The following is a 19,113-nucleotide window of genomic DNA, read 5'->3' as shown; positions in this document are numbered from 1 at the left end:
TACCCATCCTCTCCCCATCCGCGAGCAGGCTAAGGTTTCTGAATCAGGAAGACAGCAAACAACCTCTTTGTTTGCCTCTCACCCCTGTCCCACTTCCGCTGCCATTCCCCACTCCCCCTCACTTTCCTGCTGCCCTCAGCCCTGAAAGTAAGAAACCTGACTCTGGGGGGTATTCAGATTTTGTCTAGGGGCATCCTCAAACACCCTGGACTGGGGACAAGGAAACAAAGAGAGAAGCCCCCCAGGTAAGGAGGCTGTGACAAACGTCTGTCTGTGATCCCGTCGGTCACTGAGATGAGAAAAAGAAGAGGCCAGCAGTTCACACTGGGGGACACTTGGCCCCTCAAGTGCCTCCAGAATGATTCAAAAGGGTAGATGAAGGGTGGAGGACCCCTCCAGTGAACATCCTCCATCTTCAGTGACAGGGAGAACCCATGAGATGGGTCCCTGGGGAGCCACACACCTTCAGCGCAGGAGACCCAAGGCGGGGCAGGGAGGTTATGTGCGCCCCAGCCACTCTGGAAGCCCTGCTGCAGCTGCTTGATTACAGTGGCCAGGAGGAGGCTAGAGAGTAACTGCAGAGAAGACAAAGGCCCCGATCCAGGCCCCCAGAGGGATCTCTGGCTTCTGTTTCCAGTGTCCGCAGCAATCCCTGTCTGGGGGTGGGTGCCGGCAGTCCCCAGGCCAACCCGCTCTGCGTGGTGGAGCCCCAGGGGAAGCCTTCCACAGCCATAGTGGACACAACCCCAGGCCATTCCCTTTTCTGGAAAATCTTGGGAGAAGTGCACAGAAAACATGCAGAAAGACCTCAGTGTGTCTCCTGCGGTGTCCTATTTACTTTCACTTTTGGGTAAGGCACATCTGAGCCAAAAAGCCATTTCAGAAGCACAGTCTCTCCTAACTAGATTTTTACTGGAGTTTTGTAATCCTTTCGGTAAACTATCTGACGTTATTGAGGGAAGTTCTCAAAAACAGCAGCTCAAAATACTTGCTAAAAACCGTTCAGTGAAATGGGGGATGGTCAGACAGAAGCACCAGTAGGACAGACAAATGAACTGAGACTAGTGTGTTTAAAAGTCAACAAGACAAGTGGTAACACATTTAAAATCAAACAAAAATCTACTTGCATCATGCTCACCCCATTTGCTCTAAGTCTTAAGTGGCAACAGAAGAAGAAAATGCTTTTCCTTCTGTTGTCCTCACGCTACCCCCTGAATTTCACTGCTTTGAGTTTCAGAGTCACCCCCCTTAGCCGCAGCTGCCTTTTTTTTTTCCAGCGTAGATGCTTGAATAAGAAAGTTTTAAAGCAAAAAAAGAAAAGTCACATGTGACCCCACTATCACAGACCATGTCCCCTGAGCATCCAGCACATAGCCACATAACCACCAGCACACGCGCTGGTTTTTCAGATTTGTTTCATTTGAGAGTCTTTCTGGCATTCCCCGCAACCTCATCTTTCAAGGAGAGACAAGCCAGGCATTCTCATGTGCCCTGCTTTTTATTACCACACTGGACACCCTCAGGTACTTGGGTGTTTTTGCTGGATTATTTCCTCAGGATAAATCATGGGAATGGGACCAAAAGGATGGAACTTGTCTGTACGTGGAGAGGCTTCCAGAGGGAGTACTGGGACAGGAGCCGGTGGCAGGGCACAAGCAATACGTGCCCGAAGGACACAGACTGTTTCCAGGAATTCTGTCTGGGGAAGAGCAGCCTCGTCTTCAGACTGCGGACCCCTCTCCCTGAACCTTGCCTTATCCCTCAGGGCTGCGTGGTCTATTCCCCACATCCCATGCTTTCCTTAGTAAGTTCACCTTCTCTTCTAGGGACCACAGGAATACCCAGAAAACAAGCCCCTCTCCTTCACTAACCTGAGAAGAGAGCTCTGGACCCTGCTTGGAACCACTGCCTCAAGTGGATGGGCCAGTTAACAGGTACAGTAGGGAGAATAATGTCCACACCCTAATCCCCAGAACCTGAGACTGTGCAGCTACTGTGCAGAAGGGAATTAAGGCTGCAAGTGCAATAACAGTGACTAAGCTGACAAGACGGGAAGAGCATCCCGGCCTATCCAGGTGGCCCAGTAATCACAAGGGCACTTCAGAGTGGAGGCGGTGTGAAAGGTCAGAGAGATATGATATGAGAAGAACTCAACCTGTGGTTGTGTGTATGTATGATCAGTTGCTCAGTCGTGTCCAACTCTTTGTGACCCCATGGACTCTAGCCAGCCACTGTCCTCTGTCCACGGGATTTTCCAGGCAAGAATACTGGAGTGGGTTACCATTTCCTACTCCAGGGGATCTTCCTGACCCAGGTATCAAACTCGGGTCTCCTGCATTGCAGGAGGATTCTTTACCACTGTGCCGCTTGGAAGCACTCAACCTGTGGTTACTGGCCCTGAAAATGAACAAAGGGGCTACAAGCTAAGAAATACAGTCACTGTCTAGAATCTGGACAAGGTCAGGAAACAGATTCTCTTTGTAGAGACTCCAGAAGGAACCAGTCCTGCTGACAACCTGGCTTTAGTCCCTCAGACCCTTTGTCAGACTTCTCCACTACAGACTGTAAGATAATACATTTGTGTTGTTTTAAGCCAATAATTTTGCAGTAATTTGTTACAGCAGCAAAAGAAAATAATAAAAACAGGAACCAGGTATCTGAGAATAGCCTACTATCCTTCCTCAGCCTGGGCAGGGAGGACCCAGATGGTCCTTGATAAAGGGCAGCTTCACCTGGAAACACCCTGGCTTGAAGACTCTGATTCCCAAAGGCAGGGGGTGGGATGACCCAAGGGCAGGTGGCAAAAAAGAGGTTCAAACAACCACTGCTACCTTTTTTCCATCTCTCTTAGGGATGCAAACAAAACGCACTGGTAACAGGTACTACCATAATTTCCAGTGTATCGGGACCAGCCTGGTCTCCACTCCCAGGTCACTGAGCAGCACGACTGGGTACGAGTGGCTTCCCTGTAGCTCCGCTCAGCTATAGCTGACTTTTGAGAGTCCTGCCTTCCAGGAGGGATCTTAACAGCAAAGACGATCTGAGCACTGTTCTTGGAGCTGGTGGGAGGATTGGGTATCCCAGTGTAGCAGCCAAGAGGCCCTCCAAGCTGTGCACTGCCTGGGTGAGCGTCACTCAACCCCTGTGGGTGCCTATCCTATAAACGAGGATGATGCCACTTTGGCCCACGTGTGCGTGGCCCATTTCTGTCCTCCATGCTAAGGAATCAATGACTTGGAGCTTCTCCGCAGGGAAGACCCCGAGCCACAGAGGCACACGCTATGTGTCGGACACTATCTTAAGTCAGTGACTCATCAGGCGTCAAGTAACGAGGCTAAGAAAAGCCCTCCCCTGAGCTCACCTCCCATCAATGGAGACAAACAATTACTTAAGACTTCTAGAAATACCCCAGGCACTCACAGCCAGCTCCAGGAACTGGCTCTCCCTTTAAATGCCAGTCTCTTGTGGGTCCTCCCCATCTTGGCCCATGTGCCCCTCACGACAAAGGCTCCACTGATGTCGCGCCCACGAATGGGAGCTCCTGGACACAGACAGCAGGGCCCGCTGTGAAGGTGGGAGAGAGGTGGATTCCCAGAACGGGGCAAGGATCAAAGAAACCCCTCTCACCAGCAGCCCTTCAGGCCACATCCAGCTCTTTCTCTGGGGGTAGTAAGTAAAAGGCACCCCGTGTGCACCTGGAGCCAGCACGAGGGCAGCTTCCTACCAACACTGTATCCCAGGGTCTGACAAGACGGAGTGGGTCAACACCACACCAGTATCCACAGGCCACCTGTTCTAGGCTCGGTCTCTGTGAGTGAGGATGCCCCTAGTGTCCCTGGTGACTGTACATGCGGGATGCCAGGTGGGGGGCCGGCCCACAGTCAGGTGATGGCAAGGTGACTCGGCCCTGGGGTGGGGGAGGGACACTCCAGTCCTGATCCTGTGAGCTCTGGGAGTGGAACGGCCCAGTGACAGGACAAGTACGGACATACAGCAGAAAGAAGAGCAGCTCCCAAACTTAGAGCCACCCCTGTCTCTCCAGCAAGGCGGGCGGGTAGTGCGAGCCCGGTGGGAAGCATGGCAGAGGAAGGTGGCCTTACCGCCCCGCAGGTAGGGCTGCTGGTGCCCTCTGCTGGAGGAAGGCCCTGCCCCCTCCCTGTCTCGAGGGTGAACCCTATGGCTCCTGCCAGCAAGGCTGGGGACTTGGCAGTGAAGCGGGCACCTACCCACCTGCCTTACATAGGAGGATGGAGCTCAGGCTCCAGAACCAGCCTCTCCACCACAGAGGACACAGCCAGCCGCTCCCAAACCTTCTCCAGCCCAGTGGCCTGGAGGGCTGGACAGGGCAAGGAGCAGAGCCCCTCCAGAAGTCCCTCCACACCCCCGTCCGGTGTCCGTGCTATGTTACCATATTCGCCAAAACGCAGAGACTCCCACTGCTGCCACTCCACCAGGACACTGACGGCGCGCACGCCTGCGTAGATGAGGAGCATGCCCACGGTGGCGTCCAGGAGGAAGTTGATGAGGTACCTGTGAGGAGAGGGCACCGCAGCACCGTCAGGAAGCACCACCTGGGGAGCCGCTACCAGGGAGCCAGGCCCCACATGCTTCTTGGGTCAAGGTCAAGGCTGGGGACCCGGCCCTGTTTGGCCCTGCTCTGGGAGGGGGAGCCTCCAGTGAGCCTGTGCGGGGGAGGCTGTCGGGGTCACTTCCGGAAGCCTAGAAAGGCCTCCCACCCCAGGACAGGGCCCTGCTCAAGGAAGGTGGGAGACTAACAAGAGACTCAAAAGACCTCAAGTGTTCCTGCCAAACAGAGACTGGGACAGAGTGACTGGGAGCAGCCAAGGAGGCTGGTAGGAAAACAGAGCTTAATTGATAAAAATAGTTTGTTCCACGACTGCTCACTCCCGGAAGGCCCAGTCCTCCCAAGGCCCTGAGACCGTGCTGCTGCACAGGGCAGGGTGGGAAACGGCCTCTGGGGTTTCTCAGACCAGAAAGGGCAAGGCCACGTGCCCTGTACTTCACGGCCTGCCACAGAGGCAAGCGCCAGCAAATACCTACGGAAAGGGCAAGATGATGTACGAAGGAGAGGAGGGTCGGAAGAGTATGCCCACCCTGACCTCTTGTTCTTATGGGGTCTGCTTCTATCTGTCCGACACACACCTCTTCCCTCGCTTGGCCCCTTGCCCACTAGCCCTCCTTTGAGGGCCCTGAACACAGGCCCTAGCTCTCAAGACAAAGCAGGACATAAGCAGTCATGGGGTCAGGTGCCCTCCTGGATGCCACATAGCTTGGAAACACCCCAGAGAAGCTACAGATACTACAGACTAACTGCAGCACTTCCAAGTTGAGAGGCTTGAGATACTTAGGCAGTCCCACGCCTCTACCCCGAGGCCTGGCCTCAATAACGTGCACAGTACTCTGAAACCCAAGGAAGCAGTTAGAACCAGCGCCCTGGGGTGTTGGGAAAATCAGAGGGAGGGGACAACAGCCTTTTCCTCCTGCCTGCCTTTCCTCTTTAAAATCACAAGGGGTCACTCTCAGACCAGAGACTAGAGACGGCATATCGACTGCTTCCCAAGCAGTTTGTCCAAGGTCACACTGAGCTCCGGCCCTAGGCTAACGCTGCCCTCATGCTTAGACCACACTGGTTTCAAGTGGTTCTGACATCTGGGACCCATCCTGAAAATATCAAGAGTACCTGACACAGATGTATGTATTACCTAATTCATTCCCTCACCAAACACTGATTCCAGCCTACTGTATACCAGACCTTGGAAACACAGACAGGAAGCTCTAGACCCTCCCCTCAACACAGCAAGACTGGCAGCCAAAAGGGTATCCTGTGGGCCTCAGACCAGACTGGCTGGATTCAAATTCCCACTCCATCAGTCTTGAGCTGTGTGAACTCAATTAAATTATAAAAATCTAACTCTGTGCTTCAACTCTAATCAATATCCTAAACTGAGGATAATCAAAACATCTATATTGCAGGGCTGTTATGAGGATCCAATGAGTAAATATAGGTGAACAGAGTCTGCCACGTAATAGGTGTTACACAGATGAGCTGTTAGAATCCTAGCCCCTGAGACGTCACAAGGACCAAACTCCCACCCAGAGCAGTACCCCCAGCACAGGGAACCCGTCACCACAGGGAGCAGCTCGTCCTCCTTTAAGTTTCTCCTCTCCCTGAACTGACTGGTTTCCCTTGTAGATATGCAGAAACCCAAGATGGCCCAGGTCCAGCCCAACCCTTCCCCCATCTGTAAACAGTCACAGGGCAAAGCAAGGATGGTGGGGCTGGAACAGATCCCACTCCGGCACTCACTCTTCCACAGGCCAGGCACTCTCTCTCCTGCTCTGCTTGCCTAGTCTCTCCCCAACAGCTCTTCGACCAACTGCTGGAGCTCCACATCTTTCCCAAGCTCTAATGACAATGTCCTCTGATTGAGCTACTAACATCTTCACTGATAAGTACCCCAGTGGCTTCCAATGGTGCCTGGACCCCTCATCTCATGAAACCTTTGCACTGATCCTGGGGATCTGGATGAGGAAACAGAGGCTCGGAGAAGTTGGGCCGCCTTTCGCCAGCATGGCTTCCTGAGATCTGTCAGCAGCTAACATCCCCTTCTCCATCCTGGCTGGGATTCAGTTTGTCAATGACCCACAATGACCACAGTGGGACCAGGAGATAGAGTTCCTCACCCCAGGGCCTCCAGGGTGAGCAGCTGGCTCTCAGTGTATCTCAGCCAACCAAGATGGTTCACCAGAGGATGACATGAGCTTGCTGCTGGGCTCAAGGACTAGAAGGAACAGGCCCTTTCCTAACCAACTCCCCTACAGACAATCCCCCTTCAAGTCCCCTGCTTTGGGACTACACCCAAACAGATGAGAACCTATCCAGGTCTTCAGGAAAAACCCCGGGGAGGGAAGACTTTACAACTTCCTTCTGAGTCTGGACCTGGACTAAATCTCAGAATTGCACACTGTCACCAAACAAGAGAAGCTTAAAGGAATCTTCTAGTCAAGATGGTCTTAAATATACGCTAAATCTTTTGGCAAGGGTCTCACCAGCCCTCCAGCCTGCTCTCCCTCAGAGGCAGGGCAGGGCAGGGCTGGGGGGCATTCCAGGCAGAGGGCAGTGCAAGCAAAGGTGCAGAGGAAGGAGGCAGCTGGTGGGCTTTAGGACCACCAGGAGCAGCCCAGCATGGCTGGAGCACCAAGTCTGAGCAAGGAAGGCAGCAGATGGAGCCAGGATAAGGGAGGGGAGCGACCTTTTCCATTCCACGGCACTGTTCGAGTGTTGTTAGCAAAGAGGTCAGGTGACGTGGTCCAACTGGGGTTTCAGGCAGATGACTCTGGGGGTTGTGTGGAAGGCACATTGACTGCACTGACAAGGAGGAACCACTCATGGTCTTCAGGTCAACTAGGTCAATGGTGGTCAACAATGGCTCTGACCCTGAGTGGCTGACACAACAGAGAAGCCCGTGCGTCTTGTTTCAGCACAGTCACGCCTTCCAAGCTGCTGTGCAAGGGCTTCTTGGAAACTGGGAGACATAAGGGCACTAGGAGGCCAAGGGACAGAACTTAGGTTGATAAGCAGAAAGCCAGTACACAGGGCCACCATCACTGGGTAAAACTCTAATACTCAGCATGCACACGACAATCTCTCAGAGGGGAAGAGGGGATGAAGGGGAATTGCCCCCTCCCCAAGCCAAAGGGAACATGACTGGCAACAGAAGGAAAGGCATGGAGGGCCAGGTGATGTTTGCACTCAAATACAGTCCACTTACAGTGAACAAGGGTCCTCTTCATTGAGATCTGCTAGGTATACATTTGCAAAATGGATGAACAGCATTCCTATGGCTTGTTTGGAAGTGTCTAAAAACCTGTGCAAAACAGAATCGGCACTTGTTATCACTCTGACAGGAGGGTAATATCCAATTTGGGGAAAACATTAAGTCTGAAATAAGAAAAAAACAGCTGCTGGGGAGACTCCACCTTCCAATTACTAGTCCCCTCCTCTGGGGGCGCCAGTACTAACTCTGGCTTGGCCTTTCGGCTACCTTTCAAAACCACCAGTAACAGTGCATCCCTTAAAGGCCGCTGACTGATAACACAGATTTAAACACCGAAAACACATTTAAAATATGTGTCTCTACCTTTTCGTTACTTCAAAACAAAATGCTAGATCAAAGCTTTGGATGAGGTCCAAGGTGCTTCTACTTTAAAGAGCACCCAACTGACCTCACAACTGCACAAACTCAATGACATGCAAGCTTAACAAGACTTGCATGAATCCAGCACTACTGCCAGAAACCTGAGCAACCTTCAGATGCTGCAGCTTAAACAATGGGCGGGACCCAGGTGGACATGCGGTCCTGTGCAGGGTCTGAGGATAGATATTTTAGGCTGTGAGGGTCATCGTATTCTGCGTGACTATGCACTCTGCTGCTGCAGCGCAAGGGCAGCCAGGGTCACTAGAACCCCAAGGACAGTTTTACTTGTGGAGATAGACAGTGGCCAGGTTGAGGCTGTGGGCTATAACTTGCCAATCCCGGGATAGAGGAGAGGAGTTTTAGAAAAGAAAAAACAAGTTCTGTAGTCTCTGGGACACATGGCAGGAGCATGGTGAAGACAACATGGGCCCTCAGCCTCTCTTCAACCAAGAGCACTTGAGGACCACTTGCAGTCTATGGCTGAGGGCCCTCTGGATTGTGGCTGCTTCTCTCAGCCTCCCAGGCTGGGCCTTCAGAACTGGGCAGGCCACTGACGGGATGATGGGCATGGGACTCAGGGCTGGAATGGACCTAAGAGATTATCCAGACCAACCCTGCAACTGAGGCTTGAAAATCATTTCCTAAAATCATGGTAAAGTAGGAGCTGCCAAAGGGGACCGTGTGGAAAACTCAACTCCACGTTCCCCCAGGCCCCCTGCCCAAGCTAGATACTCAAGACTTGAGAGAAGATTATCAACATTCAGAAACAATGTACTGAAGATCAATCAAGAGTACGGCTAAAATGTACGGTAAAAATGTAAAGGGCCTTCACCACAGAGATTTCTCACAAGTTTCCTTTGGAGGGAAAGTTGCTATGGTTAGGATAGGTGCAAGAATGACAGCTTCTTGAGGGCATCATGTTGTCCTGAGGAGCTGCCTGTTGCCTTGTGAGTAATATAAGTTTTTTTGGAGTTTTGTCTTTGGAGGCTATGTCTGAGTATTTCACCAGCATATTTAGAAGGAAAAACTGCTGCCACAAGGTCATCCTAGGATTAACAAAGACTACAGTTTTGATGAGAGGAGCATATACACGGTACATTTGACTCATCTCCACATTTAGATTAGTTTTTTGCTTACACATAGAGAATTCAAGGATTTAACATAGTCCATCGACAGGGAGACATAACTAACAAAGCCTGCAGTGTGGACAGACACATCTGTGTCATCTTCCATTTCCTAAAACTGGACAGCAGAGTGATGACAGAAGCACCACCATCTGGCTGTCACTAACCCTATCGTGGGCTCAACATATATCTGGAGAAACAAAAGTACTTTCATATTATGCACAGCTCATGATGATAAACCAGACCAATGGATTTCAACACTTTATGCTATGTATAACTGCTCATATTCCATGCCCCCTCCACCCCCTCAAAAAACCTCAAAATAGTCAAAAGTATTCTAGGAATGAGTTAATATTTAAATACCCACCATATCCTCCATGGTCGTCTTTCATGCTTTGGTTCTCTGAAGCGTTTGACTAAAGGAAAAAAAAGAGCAGATATTCAGTAGCTTGCCACAGTGATAAGGAAGCAAAGTGCCTTTAATAAGCTGGGGATCCTCAGCACACTCAGTGTTCATACCACTGAGTCCGGGTACTTGCTCAGGCTTCCCTGGTGGCTCAGATGGTAAAGAATCTGCCTGCAGTGCAGCAGACATGGGTTCCAAATCTGGGTCGGGAATATCCTCTGGAGAAGGGAATAGCAACCTATTCCAGCATTCTTGCCTGGAGAACTCCACGGACAGAGAAGCCTGACAGACTATAGTCCATGGGGTCACAAAGAGTTAGACACGACTGGGTGACTAACACTTTAATACAGCAGGTAACCTGGAAGACAGGCTGAGCAGGAGCTAGAGGAGAGAGGGTCCTCAGTGCCAGGCCATGGAGCTTGGAATGAGTTTGGCAGGAAAGGAAAAGCCAAGGAAGAGAGCTCAACACAGGCAAAGACACAGAAAGATACAGAGGTGGAAAATCACCTCTGAATGGTATAGATGGCGGCTTTTCGAGGGACTAAGCAAAGCCCCAGGAAACAGGCAGGGGCCCTCCCAGCCCAGGACAGTGGGGGCAGGGTGCTCATTCAGCAACAGTCTAACCACGATGGATGGCAAAGGGCTCCCCAGACTGACATCTTGACCTCAGGCGGGTCTGCAGACACAACCGCTTATACAGATGGGAGCAAAAATGTTCTAAGTGTCCTGTCCTCCGCTGAAGCCCCAGGCAGGCTATTTCCACAATGACTCGACTAAAACAAACAATGCAAGTGCCATATGTATGGGGTTTTCCTACACAAAGTACTGAGGAAGAAATAGACACGATGGTAGCATGAAAGAATCGACTTCTGGCAGAGTCCCAAGCTGCAGTGAGGATACACAAAGAGGAAAGAGGCAGTGAGGGAGAAGCCGGTGCCGAATCAATAAGCCCTACTTCTCTAAATAAATACAGGCAGCCCCCAGTCTGCAAAGCAAGGATTACCTATCCACATAAAGGAAACTTCTGGTGTTTTTAGAGACATTTTGATAGACCAAAAAGCAAGTGAAATTGTGAGGAGCTCTGTCACCCCACTGACATCTCAGATCTAAAACATCAACAAGGCCTCGGAATCTGGAGTTTGAGGGAGGCCCAGAGGTTCAGTGAGCAACCTCCCGGCTCACTGAAGGGCTGGGGGCTCAGGAAAGAGAGGTGGAGAGAGCTGGGCCATGACAAGCCGTCTGGAGGGAAGGCCCACAGGCAGGACTGGGGTACCTCCTGCTCATTTGCTTGTCTCCTCAGGGGAATCTGTCCCTAACAGCATAAAATAAGGGATGTTAAAACAACCAAAGAGAACACCCTCATTCTTGGGAGACATGCTGAAGCACCAGAATGGGTGCAATTTACCTTCAAGTGGTTTAGGGGGAAATTATGTTATATATACTAATTATTTATAATAGATATATCATAAATGGTATAATTTATCATGTGGAAGCCCTATAATCATACATGATAAATAAAACAAATGTAAGTGATGATTCTATATTAAGTATTTGTAATTCTATTAATATGACATATAAAAAATAAAAAGAAGCAAATACCATGTTATGGGCCAAACTGTATTCCTCCTCCCACATGCCCAATTCATGCGAAGAAGTCCTAACCTCCAGACCCCCAGAATGTGACTATTTGCAGATGGGACCTTAAAAAAGATAATAAAGGTAAGACATGGGTGGGCCCTAACCCACCATGCCTGGTGTCCTTATAAGGAAAGGAGATTAGGACACACACAGAGGGGTGACCATGAGAGGACACAGTGAGAAGACAGCCACCTTCAAGCCAAGGAGAGAGGCCTCGGGAGAAACGAAGCTGGCCAGCACCTCGACCTGAACTTTCACCCTCTAGAATTGTGAGGAAAAAAATCTTTGTTGTTTAATCCACCCATTCTGAGGTAGTTTGTTCTGGCAGTCTTAGCACACCAATACACAGGGCAACACAGTAATTGGTAAACCTAGAGGAAGGACGTTTCAGTATTCATGAAATCGTTATTGAGACGTTTTCCATGGGTCTAGCATTTTCTGAAATAAAAAGCTGGGAGGAAAACACACTCTAGAAGAATGAACCAGTGCCTGCATTCACAGGGCAATCTGGCATTAACTATCAAGACTGCTGATGCCCACAGCCCCTTAACCTGCAGTGCATGGCCAGGCACATACTGTACAAGTCTTACTGCAGCATGTGCCAAGATGCGTAGGTCTTCACTGTGATACTCCCGTAACAAAAGCCCAGGAAGAAGCCAACACCACCAATAAGGGGTCAAGTACATACATCACACTACGACACACCACCAGGCAGTTGCTAGAAACAAGGTATGTCTGCATGGATTAATACGGAAAGATCAACAAGTTATATTCACAAGTAACAGAATAATACGCCTATGATTCTGCTCAGATCCATGTTTTAAAAATATACATTTATGCTGATATTACCCAGGGGTTGTTTTTTTCCCCTAGGATTAATGTTAAGTGACTGTTAACAAGTGTTCCCTTTGATGAAAGGAATTATGGATCAGGGAGTAGACTTTTTATATCATTCTGAATGGTTTAACACTCTTCCATGTTCATACTGCTTTTATAAAACAAAAAAAAGGCCAACCCCATCACAGACTTGTACTAATGCAGCAAAATGGGGAAAAGTGATGTGAATCACAGCTGGGTTCTGCGACAAGAAAGGGAGAGGAAGAGTGTGTGCAGGCCATCCAGGCCTAGGAGTGCCCCTGGCGGGACGCAGAGTACATTCAGATTCTCCTGCTTTCTCCCTCTCCACCCCATTTCCCTAGAATATTTATAGGGAATAAATATATATATAAATATATATAGGGAATAAAATAATATAGGGAATAAATATATATAGGGAATAAAATATATATATTTTAGACTCTGATATATTTGAGTAAATGAAGACATTAAGAAAGCTACTCCAGATCTAATTTGGACAAGAACAGAAGAACCCGTTCACCCATCCCTGTTTCACTGAGGGGCATGCTGTGTGAGAGGGTCCGTTTGGCAGGAGATGAAATAAATAAAAATTTCCACCTTCCTTACACTCAGGTGGGGAGAGAGGAGTAAACACATAGCATGTCAGAGAGCAACAGTGGAGGAGAGCAGGAAAGAAGCAAAGGGGCCTCGGAAGCGGGTGTGCAGGGGCGGCTGAGGAGGCCTGGCAGGTGATCATCACTCTCTGGGAATCACCCGTGTCTGCGAAAGAGCCATCAGGCAGAGGGCTGAGGCCAGGGACTGCGGGAAGTACAGGACACGAGGTGGGTCTCCCAGGGTGAAGGCTCCCCTCTGCCCACAGCGACCAGGGGGCGGGAGCAGGGCAGGACAGCTGTGGCCGCAGTCCAACAGGCTCAGCCCCCGCTGTGCTGTGCTGAGCAGTACGCAGGCAAAGACCACTATGAGAAGCCAGGATGAGGCGGTGGTGGTGCGGCCTGCTGGCAGCAGGAGAGGACGAGAGGAGGTGGGCTCCTGGCTGTATCTTCAACACTGAGCCGACAGGGTGGGGGGTGGGGGTGGTGTGAGAGGAAGAAAACAGTCCAGGAGGACTCCAGAGCTGGGAACTTACATGGTTCCACTGCACTTCTGGTTTCGGTTTGGGGGTGGTGAGAAACGGAAAACGGGTGACACACTTCTCTACAGGGAAGAGACAAAGAACTGCCTCCGAGTCCCTGACGGATGGTGAGAAAGGTAACCAGTCTCAGGGACACAGGCCTGCTCCCACAGGGGTCTGGCAGCTGCCCCCTCAGAAGCTCCACAGAGCTCCTCAGGCACAGCCCTGGGACAATCCATCTTCTCTCAACTCCTAGTGCTCCTGCAGGATGGAGACAACTCAGAGGGAGCGAGAGGCCAAAGCAGCACGCAATCCATCCTTTCCAGCACATCCACCAACATCCCCTGAGGCTGGAGGGCTAGTGGAGGGGAAGCAGGCAAACCTTAAGGGTAGGTCAAGCCCCTGATAAGAAGTGACCCTGGACTTGGAACCCAAGGCTGACGGAGCAGCACCTGACAGAGACCTTCGTGCGACAAAGAGGAGACTGAGGACGTGGAGAGTGGTGACAGAAATGGGGCCGTCGGGACACGGGGCCCTCGGGGGCTCCTAGGCAGGCTGTCTTGCCTTCAAGCACACACATCCTGAAGACAGGCATGGGGCCCCATCTCCAGAAAAGCAGTAGGGGCCAAGAGCCAGGGAGGAGGACTGTGAGTCCTGTCTCTGCTACCAGTCATGTGACTTTATGTAAAAGGAAAAAGTACAAGGGGGGCTGCTATGATGCAGGTTGATCCTCAATATCTGTGAACGTGACCTTACTTGGAAAAAGGGTCTTTGCAACCATAATTAAGTTAAAGATCTTGAGAAGAGATAATCCTGGATTAAGCAGGAGGCCCTAAATCTGATTACAAGTACTCTTATGGGAGAGGAGAAGACGGTCTTATGAAGACAGGAGCCTCCAGAAGCCACCAGAAGTGGAAGAGGCAAGGATTCTCCCCTAGAGGGGGTGTGATCCTGCCAACATGTTGATTCTGGACTTTGGGCTTCCAGGACTGTGAGAGAGTAAGTTTCTACTATGTTAAACCAAGAAGTTTGTGATTATTTGTTATGGCATTCCTAGAAAACTAATAAAGCAATTTTTAAACTTTTTCTCTTTCTTTTTTTGGCCATGCTGCATGGCTTGCTGGATCTTAGTTCCCCAATCAGGGACTGAACCTGGGGCCTTGGCAGTGAACGAGTGGAATTCTAACCACTGGCCTGCCAGGGAATTCCTTTACTTCTTTAAAAAAAAAAAATTCAGATTCCAAAACGCTCCCTTCCATCTGAAATCCCACTCCCTCTGTTTCCCTTCTCAGGGTCAACCACTGTAACCTGGGTCTTGTGTGTTCTTCCAAAGACGTGCTGGTGAGTAGAAGATGTCTCTGTAAAGAGAGAGACAGATGGTCTCAGACTTCACAGAGTCAGACCCTCACTGCTCTCGCTGAAAAGCCCCCTGGAGCTTCGCCTACTGTACATGTGGCTCCATCTCTTGGATCAGAAGTGATGTGGTATCCCCTGGTGTGGTTGTGTCATCTCTGAGTCAATTCTACAAGCACCACTGCAGCGAATGTCCATGCCGTGCGCTGTCCCTGCCTGTGTGGGTTCACTCCTAGTGGTGAACTTGTTGCGTCAAAGCTTACGTACAACTGACTGTATCATACTGCCCTCCAGAGAGGCTATAGCAACACATACAAGTGCCCATTTCCCCACAGCCCTGCCAGCACTGTGTATTATGAAACTTTTTGCTTTGACGGTGTGGTCACTGAAAGGCAGCCCTAGCATGGCTGCAGAGGGCACTCATCAGGGAACATGGGCTCCCAGGCATGCTCAAGTGGGGCTGGCAAGACTCCCACCTGCCCTCCTCTCTGCCCAGCTGCCCTGCGCTTCAGCTCACACCCTCCCCTGAGATGACCAGGGCACAGTGGTCACGCTCTAGAAGTTTTCGTGCTTTTGGTGCCACACAACTGGAAGGCAGCAGGGGTGATTGGATTCTATGTGTTCCACAGAGGCAGCCTCATCACTGCTCACGTAGTGCTGTCACGTGGTTCTGCAGACAACTTTCTGCGTCAGCACCTAGAGGACCGGGCCTAGGCACCCCCTTTCCCCATCCTCCTTGGAGCCTTGCCCAGCTGATGCTCCAAGGACTCACGGAGTGGAGGAAGAGAGCTAGGATTTTATATAGGGTGTTTCATGTCACAAGGAAGAAGACATACGAGGTGGCACTAAAAGTCAAACCACAGGAATTAGAAGAGAAATAATTTCCACAGAGCAGCTGCAGTTCTACTTAGAAACTGAGTAGTAAAAAGTGCAACCGTTTTGAAATTAAACCACACAATTTAAGAGAGATGTGTGGTCCAAGCCGGGCGCAGCCTGAGGGAAGGAGAGTGAGAGGCATGTAAGGGGCAGTAAGAGGCTCCTGACTGCCAGGGGAAGAGAAAGCAGGGTTCGAGGCTGAACGATGATGGGGCAACCTGGGCTTCTGCAGACATGGTTCCCAGGAGGTGGCATTCCCCTGTGCCACTCTTTACCTCATGGTATTTCCCAAAGCAGCACAATGAGGGTATAAAATCACCCCTTGCTGTGAACACAGTACAGAAAGAGGCTCATGAACGGCGCAGGCTTCTTGGCAGAGAGCTTCTCTTGGCCAGGAAAATCCACCAAGGCAATTCAACTACAATATAAAACATGTGGAATGTTTGTATTTTTATGACTGAAGTCATAATCTTAAAGCTGGAAGGTGATCGCAGACCACACAGTGGCCACTTGAAGGTCTGGCATTTTACAAAATGATACAACAGAAGACATCCTGAGCAGTGCCGTGTCACAGGCTATGGAAATCAGTCACAGGCTCTTCCCTGAGACCACGAAATCACCAGTCCCTGTGTGAGACCCTGGGTCTCTGTGAGCAGGCTTCTACCCTCTGGGGTGGTGGAGCTCCAGAGACTGTGAGATCTTGCTTTCTTGTTCTTTCCTGGGAGCAAACACTCTCCTTCCAGTGACCTGCAGCCAGGAAAAAAATCCATAATTGTGGAGCCCTCTACCCAGTGACAGGCTGCTGACCTGGATGATACCTCTGATGGCCTCATTTCTCAAACTGTACCATGGCCCAGGGCCTCATGCGACACAGGCTTCCTGTCAAAGGTAACTGACTGTTTACTGGGACAAATAGCAAGCAACCCCATCCCCAACTCCACAGCAAGTCCAGTGGCAAAGCAGCCCCCACCAGTGCCAGCTGGGGATCGCTGAATAAACTAGGCAGTTTGAACTCTGAGTCACAGCCAGAAGGGTCTGGTGGGGCCAACACCCTCAGCATAAAGGGTGAGGAAAGTGGTGGGGGAAGAGGTGATGTGTCCCAGACCACCAGGTCCTTAGCAGTGGAGCCGGGGTGAAATACAAGCCACCTGAGACAGGTGGCTTTTTCAGTAACCTCAAACTACACTGCTGGTTCTAAGTGCCCAGGACCCCAATCCCAAAGGACAGAAACTCCTGGGGGCGGGGGTGAGTAAATCCATCCTCACCAGGAGTCAAGGAAGAGCCCAGAAGTATGTCTGCACTTTCTCTAAATTATAAATGATCACCCCAACAGCCAAGCCTCTTTAACGCCCCCTAGTGGTGTGAAAACCCCAGATGTACTCAGTGTCTTCTGGGCAGAAAATTCCAGGAAGACACTGAGGAAGTCTGCTGTTTACCACCCCTCCCAAACCCCCCTGGACCCGCTCTTTCTAAGGAAATGCCTTTGCTAGCATATAGACTGCGTTATCAGCCTCCCCTGCAGCTGGGTGTGGCCGAGTGATCAAGTGCTAGCCTAGGACAGTTTAGTGGAGGTGATGGAATTCCAGTTGAGCTATTTCGAATCATAAAGATGATGTTATGAAAGTGCTGCACTCAATATGCCAGCAAATTTGGAAAACTCATCAGTGGCCACAGCTCTGGAAAAGGTCAGTTTTCATTCCAATCCCAAAGAAAGGCAATGCCAAAGAATGCTCAAACTACCACACAATTGCACTCATCACACATGCTAGCAAAGGAATGCTCAAAATTCTCCAAGCCAGGCTTCAACAGTATGTGAACCGTGAACTTCCAGATGTTCAAGCTGGATTTAGAAAAGGCAGAGGAACCAGAGATCAACTTGCCAACAACTGCTGGATCATCAAAAAAGCAAGAGAGTTCCAGAAAAACATCTACTTCTGCTTTATTGACTATGCCAAAGCCTTTGACTGTGTGGATCACAATAAACTGTGGAAAATTGTGAAAGAGATGGGAATACCAGACCACCTGACCTGCCTCTTGAGAAATCTGTATGCAGGTCAGGAGGCAACAGTTAGAACTGGACATGGAACAACAGACTGGTTCCAAATCAGGAAAGGAGTACGTCAAGGCTGTATATTGTCACCCTGCTTATTTAACTTATATGCAGAGTACATCATGAGAAACACTGGGCTGGATGAAGCACACGTTGGAATCAAGATTGCCAGGAGAAATATCAAAAACCTCAGATATGCAGATAACACCACCCTTATGGCAGAAAGTGAAGAACTAAAGAGCCTTTTGATGAAAGTGAAAGAGGAGAGTGAAAATGTTGGCTCAAAACTCAACATTCAGAAAACTAAGATCATGGCATCTGGTCCCATCACTTCATGGCAAATAGATGGGGAAACAATGGAAACAGTGACAGACTATTTTTGGGGGCTCCAGAATCACTACAGATGGTGACTGCAGCCATGAAATTAAAAGACGCTTACTATTTGGGGAAAAAAACTATGACACACCTAGATAGCACATTAAAAAGCAGTGACATTACTTTGCCAACAAAGGTCCGTCTAGTCAAAGCTATGGTTTTTCCAGGAGTCATGTATGGATGTGAGAGTTGGACTATAGAGAAAGCTCAGCACTGAAGAATTGATGCTTTTGAACTGTGGTGTTGGAGGAGACTCTTGAGAGTCCCTTGGACTGCAAGGAGATCCAACCAGTCCATCCTAAAGGAGATCAGTCCTGAATATTCATTGGAAGGACTGATTCTGAAGCTAAAACTCCAATACTTTGGCCACCTGATGTGAAAAACTGACTCATCTGAAAAGACCTTGATGCTGGGAAAGACTGAAGACAGGAGAAGAAGAGGACGACAGAGGATGAGATGGTTGGATGGCATCATCGACCCAATGCACATGAGTTTGGGTAAACTCCAGGAGTTGGTGATGGACAGGGAGGCCTGGTGTGCTGCAGTCCATGGGGTCGCAAAGAGTCAGACACGACTGAACACGTGAACTGAACTGAACTGTGCCACCTTTCAAGGAGAAATGAAGAGGCAGGTGATTCTTAAAGCAAGGAACTAAAGGTAGTCCATTCAGGGGTAACCTGAAATCTAGTCTCTGCTTTATCAAAAGTTTTATTATTTGAAGCAAGTCACTTAACACCTCTGGGTCTAAGCATCCTCCGTTGTTGACTTCACAGGATCAACGTGAAAACAAAACAGCTGCAGTGGGTGAGTGGTGTGGCTGCCTCACCACTACCCTGCATCAGGCATTCAGTCCAGGATTTCACATCATTACTTCTTATCTTCACGACAATGGTGAAATGTATTATTCACATTTGATAGGTAAGGTCAGAGGGTCTGCTGAAGGTCCAAAGTGGCACAACCAGGGTGTGCATCTACACCTGCCTCACTCCAGAGCCCATCTCCTGAGGATGCTGAATCCAAGATAACACTGGTTCTGGTAGGGCTGGACCACAAGGGCAGAGAGGGCCCTGGAGGTTCCCTGAGGTCAAGGACCATCTCCTGCC

General features: G+C 50.0%; 1 protein-coding gene across 1 annotated transcript in view; it reads right to left on the bottom strand.

The window, feature by feature from the left end:
- The window catches only part of LOC122682863 (store-operated calcium entry regulator STIMATE), a 56,189-nt gene that overhangs the window by 8,240 nt on the left and 28,836 nt on the right, over window positions 1-19,113 (bottom strand). The window contains exons 2-4 of the mRNA XM_043886153.1: window positions 9,711-9,759; window positions 7,794-7,889; window positions 4,409-4,530 (exon numbers count right to left, since the gene is read on the bottom strand). Of these exons, the coding sequence (XP_043742088.1) occupies window positions 4,409-4,530; window positions 7,794-7,889; window positions 9,711-9,759 (267 nt within the window). The remainder of the gene's footprint in view (window positions 1-4,408; window positions 4,531-7,793; window positions 7,890-9,710; window positions 9,760-19,113) is intronic.

This window comes from Cervus elaphus, chromosome 24 (genome assembly GCF_910594005.1).
Source record: "Cervus elaphus chromosome 24, mCerEla1.1, whole genome shotgun sequence".
In the NCBI taxonomy this organism is placed as follows: domain Eukaryota; kingdom Metazoa; phylum Chordata; class Mammalia; order Artiodactyla; family Cervidae; genus Cervus; species Cervus elaphus.
This window is presented reverse-complemented; position numbering and strand designations above follow the sequence as displayed.